This window comes from Danio rerio, chromosome 25 (genome assembly GCF_049306965.1).
Source record: "Danio rerio strain Tuebingen ecotype United States chromosome 25, GRCz12tu, whole genome shotgun sequence".
NCBI classification, from domain to species: domain Eukaryota; kingdom Metazoa; phylum Chordata; class Actinopteri; order Cypriniformes; family Danionidae; genus Danio; species Danio rerio.
Genome location: NC_133200.1, coordinates 7,094,805 through 7,117,795, shown reverse-complemented (window position 1 = coordinate 7,117,795; position 22,991 = coordinate 7,094,805). Strand labels below are relative to the sequence as shown.

The window sequence follows — 22,991 nt, the reverse complement described above, 5'->3', positions numbered from 1 at the left end:
TATTTGCTGTTGTATAAATAAAATTAAAAAACGGCCCGAAACCATGAAAATACGTATACAGGCGTTCATAAACAACGAAGGAAGTTGGGGAATGTTTCTTTTTAAGTTTTGTTATAAGCTCTTCACACATTTGTTATAAAAAAGGAATATAATACAAGTAGTCCCTTTAAATTTGCTAACAGCAACTCAGCAGTGTGTAGTCAAATATATCAGTATAATTCTCCTTTGTTAGACTTTAGAGTGTCTAAAATCCGATAACAAACAACAGTGAGTGGCTTCAACGTAAATAATCATTAAAAAAGCAAAGAAAGCCTGCGGTCTGATACTACAGGTGTCTTGAAGCAGCGCCTACGTCGCTATTCCAATGGATTTGGCGGGTCGTATTCAAATCCGGATGACGCATACCGTCACGTCCACCAATGGGAGGAGAGGGGGGCGTTCCCAACTATTTGTTCCAAACACGAATCCGGAGTGCGAGGCTCTTTTTCGCAGGTATGTAGCAGCTGGGCAAAAGAAAACAAATTTATTGTTGTCCTCTTTTGATCGAATGTAGGTTTCCATCGGTGTTTGAGTGCTTTCTGCAGAGGCTCGCTCGGTCAGGGGCTTTGAGTGTGTTAATCGGGCTGTTTGTTCGATCATGGCACATTAAGGGGAGGAAAAAGGGGCAAAGCTTTGGCCAACTGAAGCCCCGGAGAAACGTGTATGTTTGTGTTATGACACACAAACCCGTCTGCGTGTTTCACGAGGGCTTTCCGAACTTGTTTTTGATCTGAAAGCAGATCTGTGGCTCTGTCTGCTGTTCAGAGGGGGAGGGATGAGGTGCTCAAACACGGTTAGACATTTTCCCCTTCAGTCTCCCAGTAAACAAAGAATATTGGATCAGCTGGCGTGTTTGTGCTGTAATATGTGATCGGATCTCTCGTTTCAGACCTTCGCACGATCGCACAGAGAGTCCGTGTTTGTGCGATCAGATTTTTAGTTCCCATTTTGACTTTGGGTCTGATTACTAAAGGACAACATGTCATGATAGAGGCGTGTGTGTTGCTGGTGTCATGTTCGAGTGTTCTTGTTTAACCCAATAATCGTGCGATCTTGACAAATGTCCCCGGTAAACGTTTGACGGTGTTTATATGCGGATCTTTTGTTCGCTGTCGTGTTGTCGCGCTCGCGAACATGCTGAATATTTGCGCGCTTTGCGTCGAAATCAGTCCCAACTTGTTTATTGTGTCAGTTTGCGCTGTTTTGCTTCGGGTTGTGTTTTGTTTTGTCGGTATTTTAAGCGAAACGCTGTGCACGCATTCACTCGCACGCCTCAGCACTGACTGCGGACGGACGGGGCGAGCCGAGGAATCCCGGGCACTAGCTTAGGCTCCGCCTCTCGTGGGTGGAGTCTGGCAATATGAGCCTCACGTCATACATAACGCCCACTTACTGCGTCTGACCAATCAGAATCAAGGATTACCCCTGGTAAACACCCATTTGGCGTTGCGTCACGCCTTACGCGTTCTCTGAGCGCCTATCCAATCAGAGCTTGGTATTCCATAAGAGGCGGTTATTTAAGGGAGTTCGTCGTTGCGATTGGCCAACTTTCCTGAGGGGGCGTAAAGACTGACGTAACCTCAGACAGGAAGTTCTGAAAACGATTAGATATTTGATGCATCGATTTAATGAGCGAAATCCCAGATGATAATCGCGCGCTATAGTAAAGTTAATCCCGATCAGATCGCGACTTATTTGTTTGGTATGAAAAGAAAATGAGGTGCTCAAAGACACCAGCCGTTCGCTCTTGTGTGTGTCTGTGTGTGTAAAACACTGGCGGGTTTTGGCTCAACCCCCCGAATAATGCTAATATGTTGTTTGAATGACAGATTTGAACGTTCAATAAAAAGACATCCTAATGGCGTCTGCCAAGCAAAGAGCCAATCAGCGAACATATGGGCGGAGCCTGTGCGCAAAGCCCAAGTTAGCCCCGCCCCTCTCCAGCGCTTGTTTTCAACAGGATTTTCTCCGTTAGTTGATTTTAAAACTACATTTTAATGTGTTTTATCCGTGTTTCACGCAGAATTTTAGCATTTCAGCGATATTTTAACTGCTTTGGTGAACTGCAAGCGCAGCTAACATAAGCGGGTGAGTCTAAGAGCTATAAAATAACCGTTTTATCCAATTCTAATCCAACTTTTTCTCTCTCAATACATGTTTTCTGTCAGTCAGAACCTTCCGACTCGTAGTTTTCATCTTTGCTTTGATAAAAATGAAATTCCTGACCAAACTTCGTCACTTTTAGTCTCGTGTTAGCAAGTTAGCATTATCTGTCAGCATGTGCAACACACACGTACGTAACTGTTAATCTACCGCATGTATGTATACAGACGACACACCTCGTGCACATTTATATGCACATACTGTACTTCCACACACCAATATAGAAATATATTTACACATACGCTCACGTTCACACACTCACCACCATGCACGTGCATATACACCCCCACACACACTCTCTTCAGGATTTATTAGTTGAGTTTGAATAAATTGTTAATATTTGTTATCTCTTATAAAGCAGGGGTGCCCAAACTTTTTTGTATGAAGGGGCCAAAACTAGGTATAATTGAGAGCTTTGGGCCGAAAGTAAATTTACTAAACGGTGTTACATTAATGTTGCCATGGGTAATTTTCAAATTTATACCATAATATATTTTAAAGTAAATAGAAAACATTACTTTAAATTGTATTAACTAATGTCATATAACTTTTTAAGTGGTAACTTATTACGATAAAAACATAAACAACCACATTTATAACAATGTGCAGTTTAATGCTGAATACGAGGGTTTCTGCAGGGTCTTAAAATGTCTTAAATCTCAAAATCTAAATTTTAGGCCTTAAAAAGTCTTACATTTACTGAAATATTGTGTTGTAGGTCTTATATCTTTTTTTAAACAGGTCTTAACTTTCCTTTGTTTATGTATTGCTGCTGAATCTGGTCCAAACCCATACAACGACCAACAATAATCTTAATAAAACTTTAAACTTTATATTTAAAAAGGTCTTTTTAAACTCTATTTATCATAATGGTTTAATTATTTTCCTTACAGTAACATTTGTTTAAAGGTTCTCCATGTATTTACTGCTGAGGACACCAACCTGGACAGATTGTTGTGCATAGATTTAGTTTATTATAGTTTTTAAAACTTTTGAAACATTTAATCATTTTTTATTTTTTTTTAAAGTAAGTTTATGTTGGAAATAAAGTATATGGATACTAGTTGAGCTTGCTGATTTTTACACAATATTTTGCTAAGAAATATAATTTAAAAGATTTACATTTTTCATTATTAATTTATTAAATTGATGTATTAAAGTATGTGTGTGTGTGTGTATATATATATATATATATATATATATATATATATATATATATATATATATATATATATATATATATATATATATATATTTAATTTTATTATTGTTATTATTATTTTTGATAGGGCACATAAAAATCTTTCCCATCTGGGCCATTTGAAAAATTCCTTAGCCTTTAGCCCTGTATAAGTCTAAAATTTCATTCATAATGGTCTTAAAAATGTCTTAAAAAGTCTTAAATTTAACTCTGTGAAACCTGCAGAAACCCTGAATACACTAGTCAAGCAGAATCTGTCTTTGCCCTAATTTGCTCAAAGTCTCAGCATTGTTGGCTGTCAAAATCTGATTCATTTAAATCATTTAATTGAAACCTTTGGAACATGGAAATTGGTCAAAATAACAAATGTTTTCATTTGTTGCGGTTGAAAATCTAGGATATTCCACCAAATATAGATTTTTTTTTAGCTCTTCTAAAGATAAAGGTGCAGTAGGTGATCTTTCACAATGCTAACGGCTTAGCATAAATCTCTGTATCACAGTCCCTCCCCTGCAGTCTAGAGCCACGCCTCCTTAAACAAGAGCACAGCAACAGAACCCTCTCTCATGTGTTAAAAGCAACTAGTGCTTGTCCGGCGGCGTGCAGGAATTACACTCATTACTAAGCCAAACTGACATGCTATTTCAGAGCGAATATTTCGAGTTGCATGGTAAACAATATAGGGAGAGACTAGGCGGAATAGCGCTATTTACTTGTGTTTTGTTGTTAAACTAATTAAAATCTACATTATCGATGCTGTAAAAGGTCCCTTACGAAACTGAAAATAGTTTTATCAATTTTTCACCAGAAGATTTTAGTGGCTGAACAACACTTCTGTGAAGATATAACCCATTTGTGACAACAACATCTAACCTTACATCAGCTTTGAGTGAAGCTAAAACAGTTTTAAAACAGAACATTACCTGTCTAAGAGAAATCCTTCAGCCATGGTTTCATCCTTTCTCCAGCGTGCAAAGGTAACTCCAATATTGATTCAGGTTTTTAAAAAATTTTGATTCAGCAGGTTTTTACCAATCGTGCACGCGTGCTCTCTCTCGTGAATGCGCAGCACAAACAGCGGTCGGCAGAGATGCGTACAAATAGCTGCGCAGTTGTTCAAATCTGCATTTGCTGACAGACAGTTTGAGCTACTTATCGGAATTATGAGAGATGTCGGCCTGAAGCCTGGTTTATACTTCTGCGTCAAGTGACCGGCGCAACTCACGGCGCAGGCAACACGCGCAGCTGTGCATTTATACTTCTGCGCGCTGTCTCTGTTGGTCTGCATTAACACTTCCGAAACGCTAGTTGGCAGTGAGGTGTAAATGTTCCTCTGTGTCGAGTTTCTTCGCTTCTGTTTTGCGTTTCCTGAACACTTCCTGGTTGTACAAGTGACTCAAACTCGCTCATTTTGAGGCAGAAACCAGCGGACGTGCAAGAATTTTAACTATGAGGTAAACACAAAACAAAACTTTCCATCCGGAGCTCCTTCACGGGACTTCACACTTGTAAACAATCGCTACATCGGGCTTGTGCCATTCGCGCGGCTCTCGGTCCCGCCCCAACTCGTCAGCGCTACCAAGCCGACCAATCACAGAGCTTGCGCTACGCGTTGTTGCGACGTGTAGTTAAATTTTTTGAGAGGTGCACGTCAGTGACGGCGACGGCCACGGCGAAGGGCTATGCGTCAGCGCTGTAGCATCCGCCGGTGTTTGACACAGAAGTATAAATCAGCCTTAACTCTATTTAATTGGATGAAATTTTTTAGTTTTATGTCTTACCCAAAATATACAAATACATATAAATACATTTAAATCATTTACTTTAATCATTACTATTAGACTGTGAAGAGACTTTTAACCAGCACAACAAAAAATGCTTCTGAAGACAGTCACCTTCTGCATCTTTAAATGTTGGTTTTGTGTCATCTAAACACGAATGAGATCATGTATGAAGTGTTATTTTGAACAATTCGATTTTTTTTCCATAGATTTACAGGCTCATACACTTGATCTGCATTAGGCATGGGCCGGTATAAGATTCAGACGGTATGAAAACCTTGGATAAAAATATCACAGTTTCTCGGTATTGTGGTTACTGCTCTAAAATATATTCTTTTATAAAGCCTGGGTAAAAAAAAAAAACCTTTGAACTAGGGCTGTGCAATTAATCGAAAATCCGATTTCGATTTTGGCTTCTAACGATTATGAAAAACCATTAATCGAGATAAACGATTATTCCATTATTTACCGCCCCCTTTCCAGTTGTATACGTGTTGCTCTCAAAAGCGCGAAAGACCACATACTTATATGTGTATGTGTGAGCGCGGCGCACATACACAGTCAGAAGCATGCGGTCAGCATTTGGTCTCATTCGCACACTGTAGCGTGCAGAGCGCACACATCTAAAGTCATCTTAACGTGAGCGCTTTAATGGTCATATAGGTGTCAAAACGCGGTGTTTATTGATTATTCATATTAACCCTCATTTGTGTAATAAATATATGAGTTGTGAAAGAGAAACCATTAAAGTGACAGCGCAGTATTTCCGCTGCCGCCTGTTTTTATCATTATTAATCAAACAACAAGGAGAAAATCCCTCACTGCTCTTGACTGAAGGACTTTTGTAGCTAAAGTGTTTTTCTTACAGTGAGGATGCTTAAAGCACAGTTTGTTTTATATTTTTATTCTATTGTATTTATTTCCCTTTCCTTCTTTACAGGGAGTAAAATAACTGTGTATATACTGTTGAAGTCAGAATTATTAGCCCTCCTAAATCTTAAATGTAAATCAAAGGCGGCAACCCCAACACACAGCCTTTTTAATTTAATAAATTTGTATTTTTGGAGCCTTGGTGTTGCCGCCTTTGATTTACATTTAGTTGCACTTTTTGCGGTTTTGGCTGAGCACCCAATTAAGAGAGATGTACGTGCTTTTGTACAGTTCTTTCCCTCCTAAATATTAGCAACCCTTTACCCCCAGTATCTGTTTAATGGAAAGATTTTTTTTCAATACATTTCTAAACAAAATAGTTTTAATCACTTATTTATAATAACCGATTTTTTTATCTGTTATGATGGTAGCACATAATATTTTACTAGATATTTTTTAAAATACAAGCATTCAAATTCAAAGTGTGATTCAAAGGCTTAATTAGGGAATTAGGCAAGTCATTAGCCCCTTTCACACAGTGATACCGGTAAATATCTGGAAAATTTCCGGAACGACTTTACCGGTATATTCAAAAAAGCACTGTTCACACAGGCGAGGACGTTACGGAAATTTTCCATAAAAGAGCATTCACACATCCATTCCAAAATACCGGTAAATTCTGACATCATTCACCTCAAATGAGCTTTTAACGGCTGCGCTTGTATTTGTAAACATTTGACTAAATTACAAACTCTGTGGATGATCAATATTGTGAACAACTTTCGCAGGATCACTTTCGCATGTCGAGATGTTCATAATATGTGCGTGTGCTGGCGCTCACAGGCTGTTTCAAAGGCACACGCAAAGCTTGAAGGTAAACAAACAACGGCTTATCATAAGCATGTCATCGATGATTATTTACACAGTTGGCATAAAGAAGAACATATGAACGTGATCTGACTAACTTCTAGCAGCTAAATGTGTCTGGAAAAATATTCAAAGGTTTTTATTCTCACAAACCGCGCGGACGTAAATGCGTCTGACTGTTGTGATTGGCTAAAGCAGACGTCTCGCGTCAGCACGTTCTAGACGTGCACGCGCTTATTACGGAAATCTTACTTCTGCATTACTTCTGCATTCACACAGCATTCCGGCAAATTGCCGGTAATCTTACAACTTCTCTTTCCGGAAAATAGCCAGAACTAAATTACCGGTATTTTCAAAAAGGACCTGTTCACACATACAAGCTTTCCGGAAAATTGCCGGCAATTTTCCGGAAAGGTCTGTATGTGTGAAAGGGGCTATTGTATAACAGTAGTTTCTTCTGCAGACAATCAAAAATATATATTGCCTAAAGGGGCTAATAATATTGACCTTAAAAGAAGTTTTAAAATTGAAACCTGCTTTTATTCTAACAAATAAGACTTTCTCCAGGAGAAAAAATATTAGAGGAAATACTGTTAAAAATCCTTGCTCTGTTAAACATGATTTGGGAAATATATATATATTTTTTAAATAAATATTTCCCAAATCATGTTTAACAGAGCAAGGATTTTTAACAGTATTTCCTCTAATATTTTTTCTATTTTGAAAAAATTCTCAGGAGCGCTAATAATTTTTACTTCAACTGATAATCGTTTTGAATAATCATGATTACAATTATGACCAAAATAATCGTGATTATGATTTTTCCCCAAAATCGAGCAGCCCTACTTTGAACACAATATATTTTAGTATTTTAGTTGGGCAATAAACATGTCAGGCTGAATAATTTAAACGAACCATCGACTTCTGCTGTCCTCATTAGTTTCAAAAACACAGATTTCTTTACAATTTAAAACAGCATCTTTGGAGATCTTTTCTGCTGGAGATACTCGTAAATAACACACCTTAGGCACGGTATAGCCGAACATTTTGCCGGTTTTAAAACCCTGACTTTTCCAAACCGCGGTATACCTTGAAAGCAGTTATCGTCCCATGTCTAATCTACATTTATATACACACTTCTTATGCATTTATGAGCGCATTATTCACCACACAGCCCAGATAGCTGTCTAGACCAGTAGATCTCCTGTTAGTAATGGTTTGGACTACAGCCAGATCTTGATGTTTCATAGTGCAAGTTGCTTGTTTGTCTTGTCTGTGTCAGGTCTTGGTGCCCTCTGAGTATGAGTACAGCATGAGGAGGCGTTTAGAGGATCAGGAGCCAGTGTTCACCCCACAACAACGCCGGCTTCCCGGCAGCACTGAGGGCTTCCAGCACAGGGTTCTGGCCCCAGCGCCTGCTGTATTCGAGGCGGTGGCTGACAGCATGCAGCCCACTCCAGGAATACAGTACCCGCTTCCTCAAGCATACCAGGTACAGACACATATACCTATTTGGCCCCAATATACTCACAGTGAAGTCCATTTTGTTCTTTGTTTTAGAATAAAACTAATTTGTATGCTGTTAACTATATATTGCTGAACAGTTTATGGTTTGAACATCAATATCACAATATGTGTATCTGCAGGATTAGATTATTTGTTAAAGATTAAACGATAAAGAAATTAAAGTATTATTATTTTAAAATTATTTGTACAATGATGACCATGCTGTTTTACATTTGATTTGTACAATATTTCTAACTGAATACTGTTAGACTCCACAGAAAAACCATAAAGCACTGTTTATTTATTTATTTTTGCTGGTAATTTGTTATAATTTATGCAGATGCACTGCATAAAAAAACACTCGATCATCTCAGTCAATCTAAATAAATGACATTTTTACCAATAAAGCTATTCAGATCATCTGGTGGAATTATATTCATATCGCAATGTACATCACGGCAAAACTAAATATCGCTGTGTCAGATTTTTTCTAACACTGAGTGCTGCATTTTCTGTAGATGAAAATTGAATGTGTGTTGCATGGTCTTCTTTCAATCACAAAGTAAACATGCAACTTAAATGGCAACGGTGAGAAAGCAGCAGTGAAGAAAGCATCAGAAATTAGCAATGCAAATCTGTTGGCAAAAACTGCAATTCCCCACTCCAGATGAAGTCATGTGACGCTATTTCATGTGACGCTATTATTTACAGCACATTAGACAATAGGTACAGCTTTTACAGCTCTAATTAATGTGTTCCCACTGCATTTAGTTAATTTAGAGTGATTCCAGAGTCTAGAATCTGGCTAAATAAGCAATGCTATAAACTAAAGTCAGAGTGTCCACGGGGTCTTAATGTCTTGAATTTCAGACACAAAATATTAGGCCTTAAAAAGTCTTAAATTGACTGAAATATGGTCTTGTAGGTCTAAAATAATTTTAAGCAGGTCTTAATTTTCTTTTGTTTATGTAAAGCTTACCCAATCGATCAAACACACATCCAATCACCAACAAAAATATCTAAATAAAAATCCAAAATCAAACAAAATGTGCTCAGGGGAACTTAAATAATGTGTCGGTGCTCTTTGGGTATGGGATTCATCAGAATAAACAGCAATTATCAGTCCAAAGCACTCGAAAAATGTGGACATTTAAAAAAAAAAAAGCCTTTATTCACATGGCTAATCCTTAAAAAAAACCTAAGCACTTCGGCAAAGAATTGCCTTAATTGCCTTAATTATATTTAGTTTTTAAAGATTTTTAAAAATGTTGTTAATGAAAAATATATGTATATTAGGGTTGGGCATCTAAGCTATAATGCCGATCCGATACGCATCTCGATACAAAGAATCCGATCCGATATATTAGCGATACATTTGTGACATATTGCGATGCAACACGATACGATTCACACCCATATCACGATACGATGCGATAATTCATACTAACTAATTAGATCAAGTTTATGAGAAGGTGTGAAAGAGGATGCTGTGCCATTGAATGAGTTTGATTATTTATTAACCAAGCAAAACCAAGACTTTTTTTACAAACTGGCTCTTCTCTCAGAGCCAGAGTGTCAGTTTACAGTAGAGGGCCAATTTTAGAACATATAGCACATATTATTTAAGTATTTTCAAGATAAACAGAATGTATAAGTGCAATATATATTAAAAAATATGTATATATTTGCACTCTTTCAACATAAATAAATTTAGCATTGCACAACAAGAATTGTGATTTAACTTTTCAACTTTGAAAACAAGTTTTACAAAGATATTTTGCCACTGATTATTCAAAACTTAAGGTGGTGAACTAGCAGTGTTATGCTGCTTTGAAACATCACTGTCACTGTAAACAACAGGCTAATAAAAATATAACAAACCAGCAATCTTCTTGCTGTGAGGTGGTCAAACTACCCACTGTGCCACCGTGACACCCATTATTTTTATCATTATTATTATTAATATTATTATTATTATAATTTAATAAAAATTAACAGGAGGAGGTGTTTAAAACCTTCGTTCTCCGTGACACTAGGCTGAATATCTTTGCAGATGAACAATGCAATAGCATTCGTTATTGGCGTAGAGCGAGCAGAACTGTTGCGCATGGGGAAAAAAAAAACTTGCAATGCTTTTCTCACCACTTTTGGAGCTGGTTGAAGCAGTGCGAAAGCCGGGGATGCAGAAACACTGGAAGATGCTTCCACAACAACACCGTGGCGCCGCTTCAAGTGAGATTTCAGATTAGTCGTACTGCCCGCGTATTTTACAGATGCGCGGCACATTTTGCAAATTGCATCTGTCCTGTCATGTCGTCCATCCTTAAATCCATAATGTTGCTTGCCATACTTTAGATTTAAAACTCAGTGGGGAATAAAATGTTTGTTTTGCTTCTCGCGCTTTCTGAGGGCGCTCCACTAGCTTCATCCCCACACCTGATACACTGAGTTGTAGTGTGTGCACATCCGCAAATCCGTTGCTAAGGCTTACTTTATGTAGGTCGATTAAATTATGCGCCAAAAACAGGTTGACAACACTTGTTAGTAAATAAAAAATACATTCTATATTAAAAATATAAGCTGTATCTCGGAAAAATCGATGCATCTCGCAAAAACCGATGCATCTCGATTTGCTTCCAAAATTTCATTCATCCTCTGCTGCTCAACCGATGCACTCGCATCGTGCACGCGCATGACCGCGTATCGATACATATCGGTTAATCTTCCCATCCCTAATGTATATAACTAGGGTCTACTTGTTTATTAATTCATTTATTTTCTTGTCGGCTTAGTCCCTTTATCCAGCAAGTTTTTACGCCGCGGATGCCCTTCCATCTCTGGGAAACATCCACACACATTCACACACACGCATTCATACACTACGGACAATTTAGCCTACCCAATTCACCTGTACCGCATGTCTGTTTGGACTGTGGGGGAAACAGGAGCACCTGGAGGAAACCCACGCGACCCAGCGACCTTCTTGCTGTGAGGCGACAGCACTACCTACTGCGCCACTGCCTCGCCAGTGGGTCTACTTGTTTCGACACATTATTTTAAATATATGGATAAGAAATAACTCATTAGAGTTTTAGACAAAAATTAACACATTTATCCAGCAATTATTATATACTTTGAGTCAAATGGACAACAATCTCATTTGAGCTTTTTATAAATATGCTCACGTCAATCATAAAACTATGAGATAAAACGGAAGAAGAATCTTTGTCCTTGTTATTCAAAGTCAGGTTATTATGAGTGTGTTAATGTGAACAATGAGCCTGGTCCTCTCTCTTCGCAAGGGGGTCAAAGTCTGGAGTCTGCTACGGCAAAAACGCGAGGCGCGCATAAGCAGCGCGCAAAACCCGTTAGTAAACCATTCAACAACATTACAACTGTTGTAAAAGCCGTTAGTAAACCATTCAACAACATTACAACTGTTGTAAAAGCCGTTAGTAAACCATTCAAAAGAGGCGCCTCTCAACGCATAAAGCGCATTCGGTGTGATCAGCCCGTTAAACTTTAAAAACAGCAACACTTTCTGTCTAAAATTGGTTAAGAAGTATTTTGTTGTCCTTTCTTAAACACACAGTCAGTTTTCCTTTTTTTTTTCAGTCATTAACGGTCAAGTGCATTTTAATATCCGAGAGTGTGTTCTAATTTTATTGGTTGCGCTAACTGTACCGCGTGCAATACTGCCATCACATGGTGTTCACTTGTAATTGCATCATTAATTTACTAATTCTGAACCAAACCGTTATGCTGCGTTCACACCAGATGCAGAACGCGCATCAAGCGTGAGTGATTTACATGTGAAGTCAATGCAAACGCGCAAATTGACATCCTGCGGCGCGATGCAAATGACACGTATTGCGCGAATGGCGCGGTGAAAATTGAGCGTTTTACGCGTTTGACGCGAATTGCTCGAGTTCAAAAATCTGAACTGAAGCGGACATTCGCGCCACGTTAACCGATCAGGAGCTTGATGAAAGTGTTCAGCGGGCCGCATATGGCCGTAGTTTGCCCACCTCTGGTGTAGAGGATATCATTAGGTCTTGAAGCAATATTTAGCGAGTGTTCTAAGTTGTAAATCGGTCAGATTTGACCCGAACACAAGAGGATTAATAATAACCATCAAACAAAAATAGAAGTAACTTTAACTTAAATTACTTGAACAAATAAAAAATCTTCAAAAATCTATAAAAACCTTTTATTTCAGCATGTTGCCAAGAAAAGGTTTATAATTTTTTATTTAGTTTTACTTTAGACTACAAACCATAAAGACATATTGTTTCAAAAACTAATAAAAAAAAGACCAAAAAAAACATACGAAATTACTAAAACATTCAAATTAGAACCGAAAGTTTGTAATAGAAACAAAGTCTGTGCGATTAATCAGAATCAAATCACAATCGCAATTTGAAACATTGTAATTAGTTAATTGCAAGGGGCTGCAATATGAAATATATTTGTATTTAATTTTCCCCACGCAGAGCAAATGTGTGGCTGCCGGCTGTGCATGGCAGTCTTACTAGCCAATTGAGTGAGCAAACTTAAACACTATAGAATACCAAACTGTGTCACTCGTATAGTTTTGAATGGGGAAAAGTGTATTCGTCAATATGGAAAATGAAGCCAATCAGTGATCCCCATAGTCTGAGGATTATCCGGCGGAGGGACTCAGGCCAGACGTGAGTTTTTGCAGAGTTTGTGTGATCTAAATATTTAGAATTGAAACTAGAGGCGGTTGTTGTTTTATTTTATTAGTGTTTCCTAATATGAAAGTTAATCATAAACTTGGCAAGTAGTTTTGGAGAATATGTTTTCCCATTCAAACAGAATGCCCGAGTATACTGTCCGAGAGGCGTTTCAAAGATGGCCGTCGAGTGAAATGACTTGCCTAAGAGGGACTTTTGCACACTTTCGTTCTGCCCAATCAAAATTGCGCAACCGAACTACGCACACAATCAATAAAAGAAAACAAACTGGAAACACTGACAAGTGGCATTATGATGTCTGCTGCTTCAGAAGCATTAAAAGACAAATTAATATCAGAGAAAAACAGCATTTGAGCTGAAGCTTTATTACGAAATTAAATCATAAATCCAATCGCAATATCTGTCAAAAAAATCACAATTAGATATTTTCCTCAAATCGCACAGCCCTAATAGAAATCCTATAACACTAAAGCCATGCAGAAAAATTATTACATTAAGTAAATTGAAGCTTAACTCATCCGTAATCCAAAATACAAAACTAATATTGAAGCGTCAGTATATTTATTTACAGTAGTGCGATAATAAGGTAGCACACATCAGACACATTTATATCTGTGTTGTTATTTCGAAATGGGCTTTATGCTGTACAATGAGTTTTGCTTTCACTGTAAGATCTCTTCATTTAAATGCCTTGCTTCACATTTCGCCTTCAATAAGAATCTAATGCTTATTCTAGCCTAGTAAGGAGGGTTTGTTATGATTATGAAACGTATTCCTACATTATTAATGAGGTCTTTCCTCCGATGCTGTTTTTAGGTGTCCACAGTGGCCCAGAGCTCCAGTGGTCACAGTCACACTCCTAGTCCGGCAGTGCACAGCGGGCCGCATCACCATGGCCCGGCGGCGGCTCAAGCCCACGCTCCTCCACCCGTACAGGGTCACGCTCATCCGCCCACCCCGTCTGCATCCACACAGGGCCAGCAGCAGTTCCAGAGACTCAAGGTGGGCCGGCTTTTGTGTCCTGGTTCTTGTGTAGGCAACAGATCTTTTGTCTTTTATTTGTTGCTTGAAAATGATTAATAAAAATACGTTTTTAACAATATTATTGTTTCAGCATTAGCATTGCAATGGTTTTATCAGGGTTGTAAGGGTCCATCTATTAGTCTAATGACGGAACTAACAGCATGGGTGAAGGTTAAATGCGTGTAAGCACTTCTGAAAAGAAGTATTTTTATATGTTAGAATTCACTTTCATTTTTATTTCAGCTCCGAATTTAATCTGATTTCAAGAAACTAGCCGCATTCATAAATGAGGAATGAATTTAGATATTCGATTATATTTTAAACATCTCGTCTTTTCATTTAATGTTTCATCGTTTACCCAAAACCGCTTAGAGTCAGTGTGCTGCCCAGTTACATCTGCTCACGGACACATCCTCGCCAGTTCTGGTTCTTAGATAGAGGATATAACTAAACTAATTTCCTTTACGTAATATTAGGCCACCCTATGCTTGCTCATACATACCGATAGTTTGATTTAGCCTCTATATTATGTCATACTAAGTCAGTGATTGTCAGAAATCAACAGGTCTCTAATGCTGCACCTATGCTTCATTCATTGAGCCTGAATGGATTAGCAGTCCTGCTCAAAGGCTGCGGAAACATCAGCCTAAACAATCTACTAGATTTAAATGATTTTAGTAGAACATAAAACATATCAAATAAAACATTTTAATTGTCTGGTAAAGATTTTCCAAGCCAATTCACATACTTAAACAATAATAAGCCAATTCAGACATGTGCAACATCATATACAAAGATCCATTAAAGAGTTGGAGACTAATACCTGATCGTATGGAGGGACGTTGCAGGATTTAAGTCTTGATGCAGAGCTCAGATACTCACACACTGCAACGGCGGCTGAGCAGCACCATGTTATTCAAAGTTTAGTCATACACTGTAAAACAATGTAGGGTTCCACATAATTCATTCATGCTGTCCCAACACAAATCAGTTAACTAATTTTAAATGGATTGAACATAAAAAAAAAAATTTAGTGATGCTACGATTTGGATCGGATATCGGTTCAATACCGCATACAGAAAAATATAGAAATAATCGACTTTAAACTTTTTTTTTTTGGGGTGAGAATACTAGTGGCCTAAGACTTTTGCACAGTGCTATATATATGAAATTTAAAAGTCTTTGCTGCGCAAATTGCCACAGTGTATATCGCAATAAGTTCGTTGACATTCTGTATTAGTATTTATAATACTTGGTTAACACCTAAAACTCTCACCTGAAGTTACCTGATTAAAGATGTCATTTTTTCACACAGCGAGAATTAAACCAGCCTTTTCAGTGATGCTCTGCATGTATGCAGTTCTTGCTTTAAATATTTTTTGATGGAATATTACACATGCTTTATACCCGGTTGTTTTGGTTTTATGGAGGGTTTTTTGCCTCAATTTTTGTTTTGGGATGTCTGTCTTTGACCAGAATTCCCTGGTAGAAGAGCTCTTGTATCTAATTGGGAGTTTCCTGGATATATACATTTAGGGTGCTTTCACACCTGTGAATCGATTCAGTTGTTCCGAAACAGAGATTACAATTGTTACATTGTTGCTCTTTGCTCTTGGAGCAGTTCGCTTTCACACTGCAAAGTTTCTAAACGGACCAAAAGAGCTAAAACAAGTCACGTGCGAGTAAACTCTCCTCACATTGGTCAGAGTGTCAGGGTTTATTTTGCAGCGTCCTGCTAAGCTGTCAGGAGAGGTGGTGGTTTGTTGGTGATTGACAGGGTGCGTGCGCGCGACGTGTCAGAGGAAAGACGCGGTGGGGAGGGGTGAGAAGGGTGCGCAACGATGTCTATTTGAGGACCGGGAGGGAGACGCAAGATTACAGGGAGATCATCACTCGATTGCGGGCATCCGGAGACTCGCGAAACTTCCCGCCCTACTCATAATTCTCTCTTCATATAGCCGTATGCCTATTACATATCCATAAAACACTGTGATATAACCGCGCTCGGATCGGATCGCTTTCTCACTGCAATCGAACCGAGACCACCTCATTCAAGCGATCTCGGAGCGATTAATTTGGCGCGGAACAGAGCGCGATTGCCCTGTTCACATATGCCAAACGAACCGCGCTAACTGGGCAAACGAGACACGTTCCGAAACAAAAGTGTAGGTGTGAAAGCACCCTTAATAATTAAAAATGTATTCCTGCGGTAACAGCCGTGTGTTAGATAAACTGTTGTTTTTGTAGGTGGAGGATGCTCTGTCTTACCTGGATCAGGTAAAGCTCCAGTTTGGCAATCAGCCACAGGTCTACAATGACTTCCTGGATATTATGAAGGAGTTTAAATCTCAGAGGTGAGGTTTTCAGATGTAGGAGAACAAACGTTTATTAAACTTGTTTTTAATTGTGTGTTTCAAAAGTTTTAACTTTTCCATGAACTAAAGTAAAATATATATATATTTTTATATTTATTTTTCAGCATTTAGCATCATAAGGATCAACATTTTGAGTTTGTCTTGTGGAAACCACCTTTTTGTTTTAGATGGTTCAAGTTTTAACTATTTGGCTTGTGATGCCTGATAATATATTGTGAGATTTTTTTTTCCTGTGATGAAAACCTGAATTCTCAGCATCATTACTTCCTTCTTTAGTGTCAAATAATCACTTTAAAATGGTGATTAGATTAATAATTCATTACACTTCATGCTCTCTCTCTCGTCTGCATTCTGCAGTATTGACACCCCAGGCGTAATCAGCAGGGTGTCGCAGCTCTTTAAGGGTCACCCTGATCTCATTATGGGGTTCAACACGTTTCTTCCACCGGGATACAAGATTGAAGTTCAGACCAATGACCTGGTCAACGTGACTACACCTGGTCAGATCCACCACATCACACCTCACGGCATCTCCGTGCAGAACATCCCCATCGTACCGCCTCCACCGCCCTCACAGCAGCAGAACCAGATCACCACAAACCCTCCCAATCTGGCAACCACACCTCCTGCTCAACCTGCACCCAAAACCAAGGTAATCAGTTGGAATGGGCTGAAAAAACTCTTCAATTTGAATAGATTTTAATTCACTTAATGTTGATTTTCTTTAAGTTGCAAGAGTCAGATTTTAGTCTGATGCTTGATTAAACGCTATTTGTAGCTTGTATACTGATGGTACTCAATATTAAGGCTGTAAAAGGAACCTCATGAAATTGAAAGTAGTCCCACAAACCTTTCACTGGAAGTTTACCATTAGCTGAAAAGCACTAGCTGTGCATACAGCCCACTGACCCTTTAATGTTCAGCCTGGATCAGGTTTACTAATGTTTCTCATCTCTCTCCAGCCTCTGCAGTCTCCAGTTTTGACTCCGAGCAGTCAGCCCAATCCGTCTATCCCTCCATACGCATCTCCGCGTTCGCCACCGCTGCAGCCCAACACCCCGGTCAGCAGCATGCCTATCGCCCCGCCACTGCAGAACAACCAGCCCGTGGAGTTCAACCACGCCATCAACTACGTCAACAAGATCAAGAACCGCTTCCAGGGCCAGCCCAACATCTACAAGTCCTTCCTGGAGATCCTGCACAAATACCAGGTCAATGAAGAGTCTTAGAGGGACAGTTCACCCCCAAAAATCTGATCTATTCAGGAGTCTTTATTCTGTTAAAAGAAAGATAAAGAAGATATTTTGAAGAATGTTGGAAACTGGGAGCCGTTGATATCCATTACATTACATTTTGTTCTTTTACTGCTTGTCAACCAGCAATCAAATATATGAAAACATACGTGTGTGTGTGTGTGTGTGTGTGTGTGTGTGTGTGTGTGTGTGTGTGTGTGTGTGTGTGTGTGTGTGTGTGTGTGTGTGTGTGTGTGTGTGTGTGTGTGTAAATATATATATACACACACACATATATATAAGCAGCATAAGTTTTGTTTTGCTTTAAATGAAGGGAAGTGAATGGGACCAAATATATAGACACATTAATGTTACAACAATCATGCTATACTTACATTAAAAATTCCGGAAATTAAGCTTTGTAGTCGGGGGAAATTATGGATTTGTCAGTGAATTTGATATTTGGAAACCTTGCATTTACAGATTTCTTGTTTCGTTATTCAGAAGGAGCAGCGTAACGCTAAAGAAGCTGGCGGCAGCTACACCCCAGTTCTGACTGAACAGGAGGTTTACGCTGAAGTAGCTCAACTCTTCAAAAACCAGGAAGATCTGCTCTCCGAGTTCGGACAGTTCCTTCCGGACGCCAACAGCACTATGGTGAGTTTGGCTCTGGTCTGGTAAAAGCACTTTTAGCTTAGCTTAGCATAGATCATTGAATCAGATCAGACCATTAGCATCTGGTTGTAAAATGACCAAAGAGTTTCAGTCATTTTTGACCATTTTAAAACTCTCTTGCAATACTTTCCTCACTGCACATCTTTGATTGATCAAATTATCTGTACAGCATCATAGTTGTTTAAAAAAAAGGCATGTTTTCTCGATTAATAATCTCAGAGCTCTCAACACGTCTGTTTTTAAAGCTTTTTCAGTCATTATTTAAAAATCCTTTATAAGGATTATGGCTATATTGGAATTATGATATGTTTCCGTATGGAGAAAATAAATGATGTATTTACCTTGTAAACTGCTCCTTTACTCCAGTTTTAATGAAATCAAATATAAAACTTCAAGAACACTCTGTAACTGCTAACATGCTAATGTTAAGGGTCATTTTAATTGATGCATAGTCACAATTTATTTTGTTCAGTCACACTTTTGCATTTATTTTCTATTGCTTAAGTCAAACCTCTGACCAAGTGTTACTGTGGTAAAATTGCATTGTAGAGAAGAAAATATACAGAGAAATTGCACTGGAATATGAAATTACTTAAAATTAAAAAGCTCGAAGTTTAGTTTAGATTTTACTTGTTAGAACAGTATGTTTATAACCTTGCTTATGATGTAAACTTTATTCACAGATGCACAGTTTAGTTTGTCCACTAGGTGTTAGCACTAAACCAGGCATAAACACACACAAAAAAACGGATCGATAAAGGCCCTTTTCTTGAAGGATGTTGCATCAAAACCAAATGCAATATTGTCATATTGGAATCAATTTATGAGTGATGTTGATTGAAAAAAAAGTTTGAGTTCCATCTAATCGCTATCTTTAACAAACAAGGGTAAAGAGATTTTGTTACAGAATATATCCTGCCAAACAATATTAATATATAATACATATATATATATATATATATATATATATATATATATATATATATATATATATATATATATTATAAATGTTAGGTGTAGCTTTTGCAATTAGAGGCAAGAGAGCACTGTTCATTTATTTTGGTATTGCTCTTTTGTGTGATTTTGCCCTTATTGTGTTTTTTTTTTTTTTTTTTGTGAAATGTTATTGACTTTATTGCTGTCAATATTGATGAAAATATTAGTTTACACTAAAAAGATGTTCTTTTAGGAATTTATGAAAAGTCTAGAGGCAAAAAGACCCATGCATTGTTTAGCAATTTCTTTATTTTAATATCCAAATTTCATATTCATAAATGTACATTTTCAAGTTCGAATTGCACAAGCCTGTATATCATTTAATGTATGCCTGTGATATTGTTCATATCTTTCCCTAGCCTTTGAAATTTTCTTTGCATTTGTTGTACTTGTATTGCACTTCTTGACGTTACTCAATTGAAAAATAAATTAAAAAAGGCATAAACATAGACACCCATATTTATTTTTAGTTATCCATAAATGCATTGTATTTATTATTTTTATTATTATTATTATTATTGTTGTTGTTGTTGTTGTTGTTGTTATTATTTTGTACATTTTATAAACAATTCAGACAGTAAATGAGGATAAACCTTTCAGAGAAATACTTTGGTTTTGAGTTGCAGCATGTTAAAATATTTTAAATCATTAAATAAAAATGTTTAAAAATAAAATAAAACAAAAAATCTAATTAAATTCTGTAAAATACGGCCGATGAAAATCTGAAATGTTTCCTTAGCCGCTAACAGGGATATTGTGTTGTACTTTATTTTAGAAATGCTTCTAGTTTATCCGCTTGTTAAGTGTGACGCCACGCGAAGCGGCTTCCAGGTCCAAGCGCTCTATTCAACTGAATGGGGAGACTCATGAAATGGTAATAATAAACGTTAGCAAAGCGATTTAATACGATCACGATCGCAATATATATGTCCATGCCTAAAATCCGATGGGCAGAAAGTGATTCATTTATTTATAAATTGTTAAAATTTGGTTGTTTGTTATGCAGCAAGCCCAGAGATTGTTGTGTACACTATGATTTTATATAAAATTACTTTAATGTTTGATAGGAATAAAAAGTGATCATAAACAAATAATTCCTCAACTGAAATGAGCAGCGGCTTGGACCCGGAAACAGCATTACATAAGTCACCAGCACGTCACCACTTAACAAGCGGATATCAATAATAATTGCATTTCTTTCTGTAATAACCCATCTCTTGAATTGTCTTTAGCTGCTGGGCAAGACGACAGCGGAGAAAGCCGAATCTGTGCGTAATGATCATGGAGGAACGGTAAAGAAACCGCAGCTCAATAACAAACAGAGGCCCAATCAGAATGGCTGTCAGATACGCAAGCACTCGACTACAGCCATCACACCACCTGTCAAGGTAGCACTAAAAGATTAATTGCAAAATATCAATACTTTTCAATATGTTTAACTGATTTCGTAGTATTTCTTAACCCTTCTTTAGTTTTTAAATTGACTACCCTTTCATTATGTTTGTGCCTGTTTTTATTTTATTTCCATTATATTGAAGCTTTTGTATGGAGTTTTATGGAGTAAATCTGCTGATTACAGTGTGTGTGCATAAATATACTAGTGCAAGATTTGCTCAGATGAAATGTCAGACAGACACGGGTGCTCCTGCCAAGTTTACACTAGGTTTTCCTCCATTTCTTAAGTCCAGAAAGACTAAAAAGAAGCCCTTTTAACTTCCTAACATCCCGCTGGCCTGCAGATCCCCATACTAGTGAATGCCGCTCTCTCATTAGCTGTAGGTGATCGGCGATGTTATTTTCAGTCATTTCACATGGCTTGATTTTGAATCGCCGACAGCTCCAGATATTTAGCATGTCAAATATCAAAGGTGTCGCTGACTCCCTCAGGTCGCATCTTTGATAGTCCACACCAGGGGCTAGACATAATGCTCTACTGGGGCACAGCACCCCCTCCAAAAAAAAAAAAAAAAAAAAAATATATATATATATATATAATTTATTTCTTATTTTTTTCATTTTCTTTTTTTTATTGTGTGATACTCAAATAGTTTTCTTTTTACAGAAAAAGCTCAAGTTAATGAACATAAAAGATTCATCCGGAGCAGAAGCTGGAAAACACGGCGGAGGAACCGAGTCTCTTTTCTTTGAAAAAGTGAGTTGCTTTGGTTCGCTTGTGGGTGTTCTGTTTGAAAAGTTTATATGTGCATTTTTAATTGTTATTGTTGTGCTTGTAGGTGCGGAAGGTTTTACGCAGCGCTGAGGCCTATGACAACTTCCTTCGGTGCCTGGTCATCTTTAACGAGGAGATCATTTCCCGTGCTGAGCTGGTGCAACTTGTGGTTCCTTTCCTTGGGTAAGGCTAGTCTAAAGTTTGTTTGTTTATTTAACTGATTTATAGTTTGAAAAAATAAGTTTGTCTTGCTGTAATGTTTGTTTTTTATTTGTAATTAAATAATACATGTATTTATTAAAAACTGGCACAAATTGTAATATTTGCATTTGTTATTAAATTATTATTATTTACATTTATTTATATTTAATTATTTATTTATTTGATCTGGGATTTATTTACTTAACACGGGCACATTTGATATTATTATTATTTTTTTATTAATATTATTATTTACTTTTAGTTAACATTTATTTGTTTGTGATTTTATTTTATTTTTTTATTTCGAATTTTAAATTTTTTTTTAATAATACTCCAGAAAAAACAAAACTGTTAAATAATATATTTATTTGTTAAAAAATTGGACAAATTGTTATATTAACATTTGATATTAAAGTATTATTATTTAAATTTATTTATATTTAATTTTTTTATTTATTTGATCTGTGATTTATTTACTCAAAACAGGCATAAATTTGTATGTTTACATGTGATATTATTAATATTATTAATATTATTATGTACATTTAATTAAAATAGTAATTTATTTTGTCTGTGATTTTATTTTTTTAGTTTATATCGATTTAAATATATATATGTATTTGATAATACTACACATAACACAAAACTGTTAAATACATTTATTTATTCAAAATTGGCACAAATTTGTATGTTTACATTTGATGTTATTATTATTATCATTATTTACATTTATTTGTATTTAATTAAAATTATTTATTTTATCTGTGCTTTTATTTTTTTATTGACTCTTTTTACTTTTGTTTTTATTTGATAATAAATAATACTCTGCACAACACAAAACTCTTAAATAATGCATTTATTTATTAAAAACTGCCACAAAGTTGTATATTTACATTTTATATTATTATTATTTACATTTATATATATATAAAGGATATAAATATAATAATATTTTAATTTATTTTATCAGTTTAATTAATTTTTTTACGTTTTAATGTTTTCATTTGATAAAGATTAATACACTACATATTACATAAAACTGTAAAATAATAAATTATTTGTTATTTAACTGACACAAATTTGGATATTTGCATTTGACATTATTATTATTATTTACATTTATTTATATTTAATAAATTTTTTTACTTTAAGTGATTTTTCATTGACTTTTTAA

The 22,991-nt window shown here is 36.7% G+C and overlaps 1 protein-coding gene across 5 annotated transcripts in view; it reads left to right on the top strand.

The window, feature by feature from the left end:
* The first annotated feature begins 451 nt into the window (after positions 1 to 451).
* The window catches only part of sin3aa (SIN3 transcription regulator family member Aa), a 41,400-nt gene continuing 18,860 nt past the window's right edge, over positions 452 to 22,991 (top strand). Inside the window, exons 1-11 of one of the 5 annotated variants that reach the window (XM_073942138.1) lie at positions 452 to 549; positions 2,063 to 2,127; positions 8,204 to 8,413; positions 13,962 to 14,147; positions 16,416 to 16,522; positions 16,901 to 17,195; positions 17,506 to 17,754; positions 18,280 to 18,432; positions 20,679 to 20,834; positions 21,509 to 21,598; positions 21,681 to 21,799. In XM_073942138.1, the coding sequence (XP_073798239.1) occupies positions 8,234 to 8,413; positions 13,962 to 14,147; positions 16,416 to 16,522; positions 16,901 to 17,195; positions 17,506 to 17,754; positions 18,280 to 18,432; positions 20,679 to 20,834; positions 21,509 to 21,598; positions 21,681 to 21,799 (1,535 nt within the window). In that variant the 5' untranslated portion in view covers positions 452 to 549; positions 2,063 to 2,127; positions 8,204 to 8,233. 5 annotated transcript variants of the gene reach the window in all.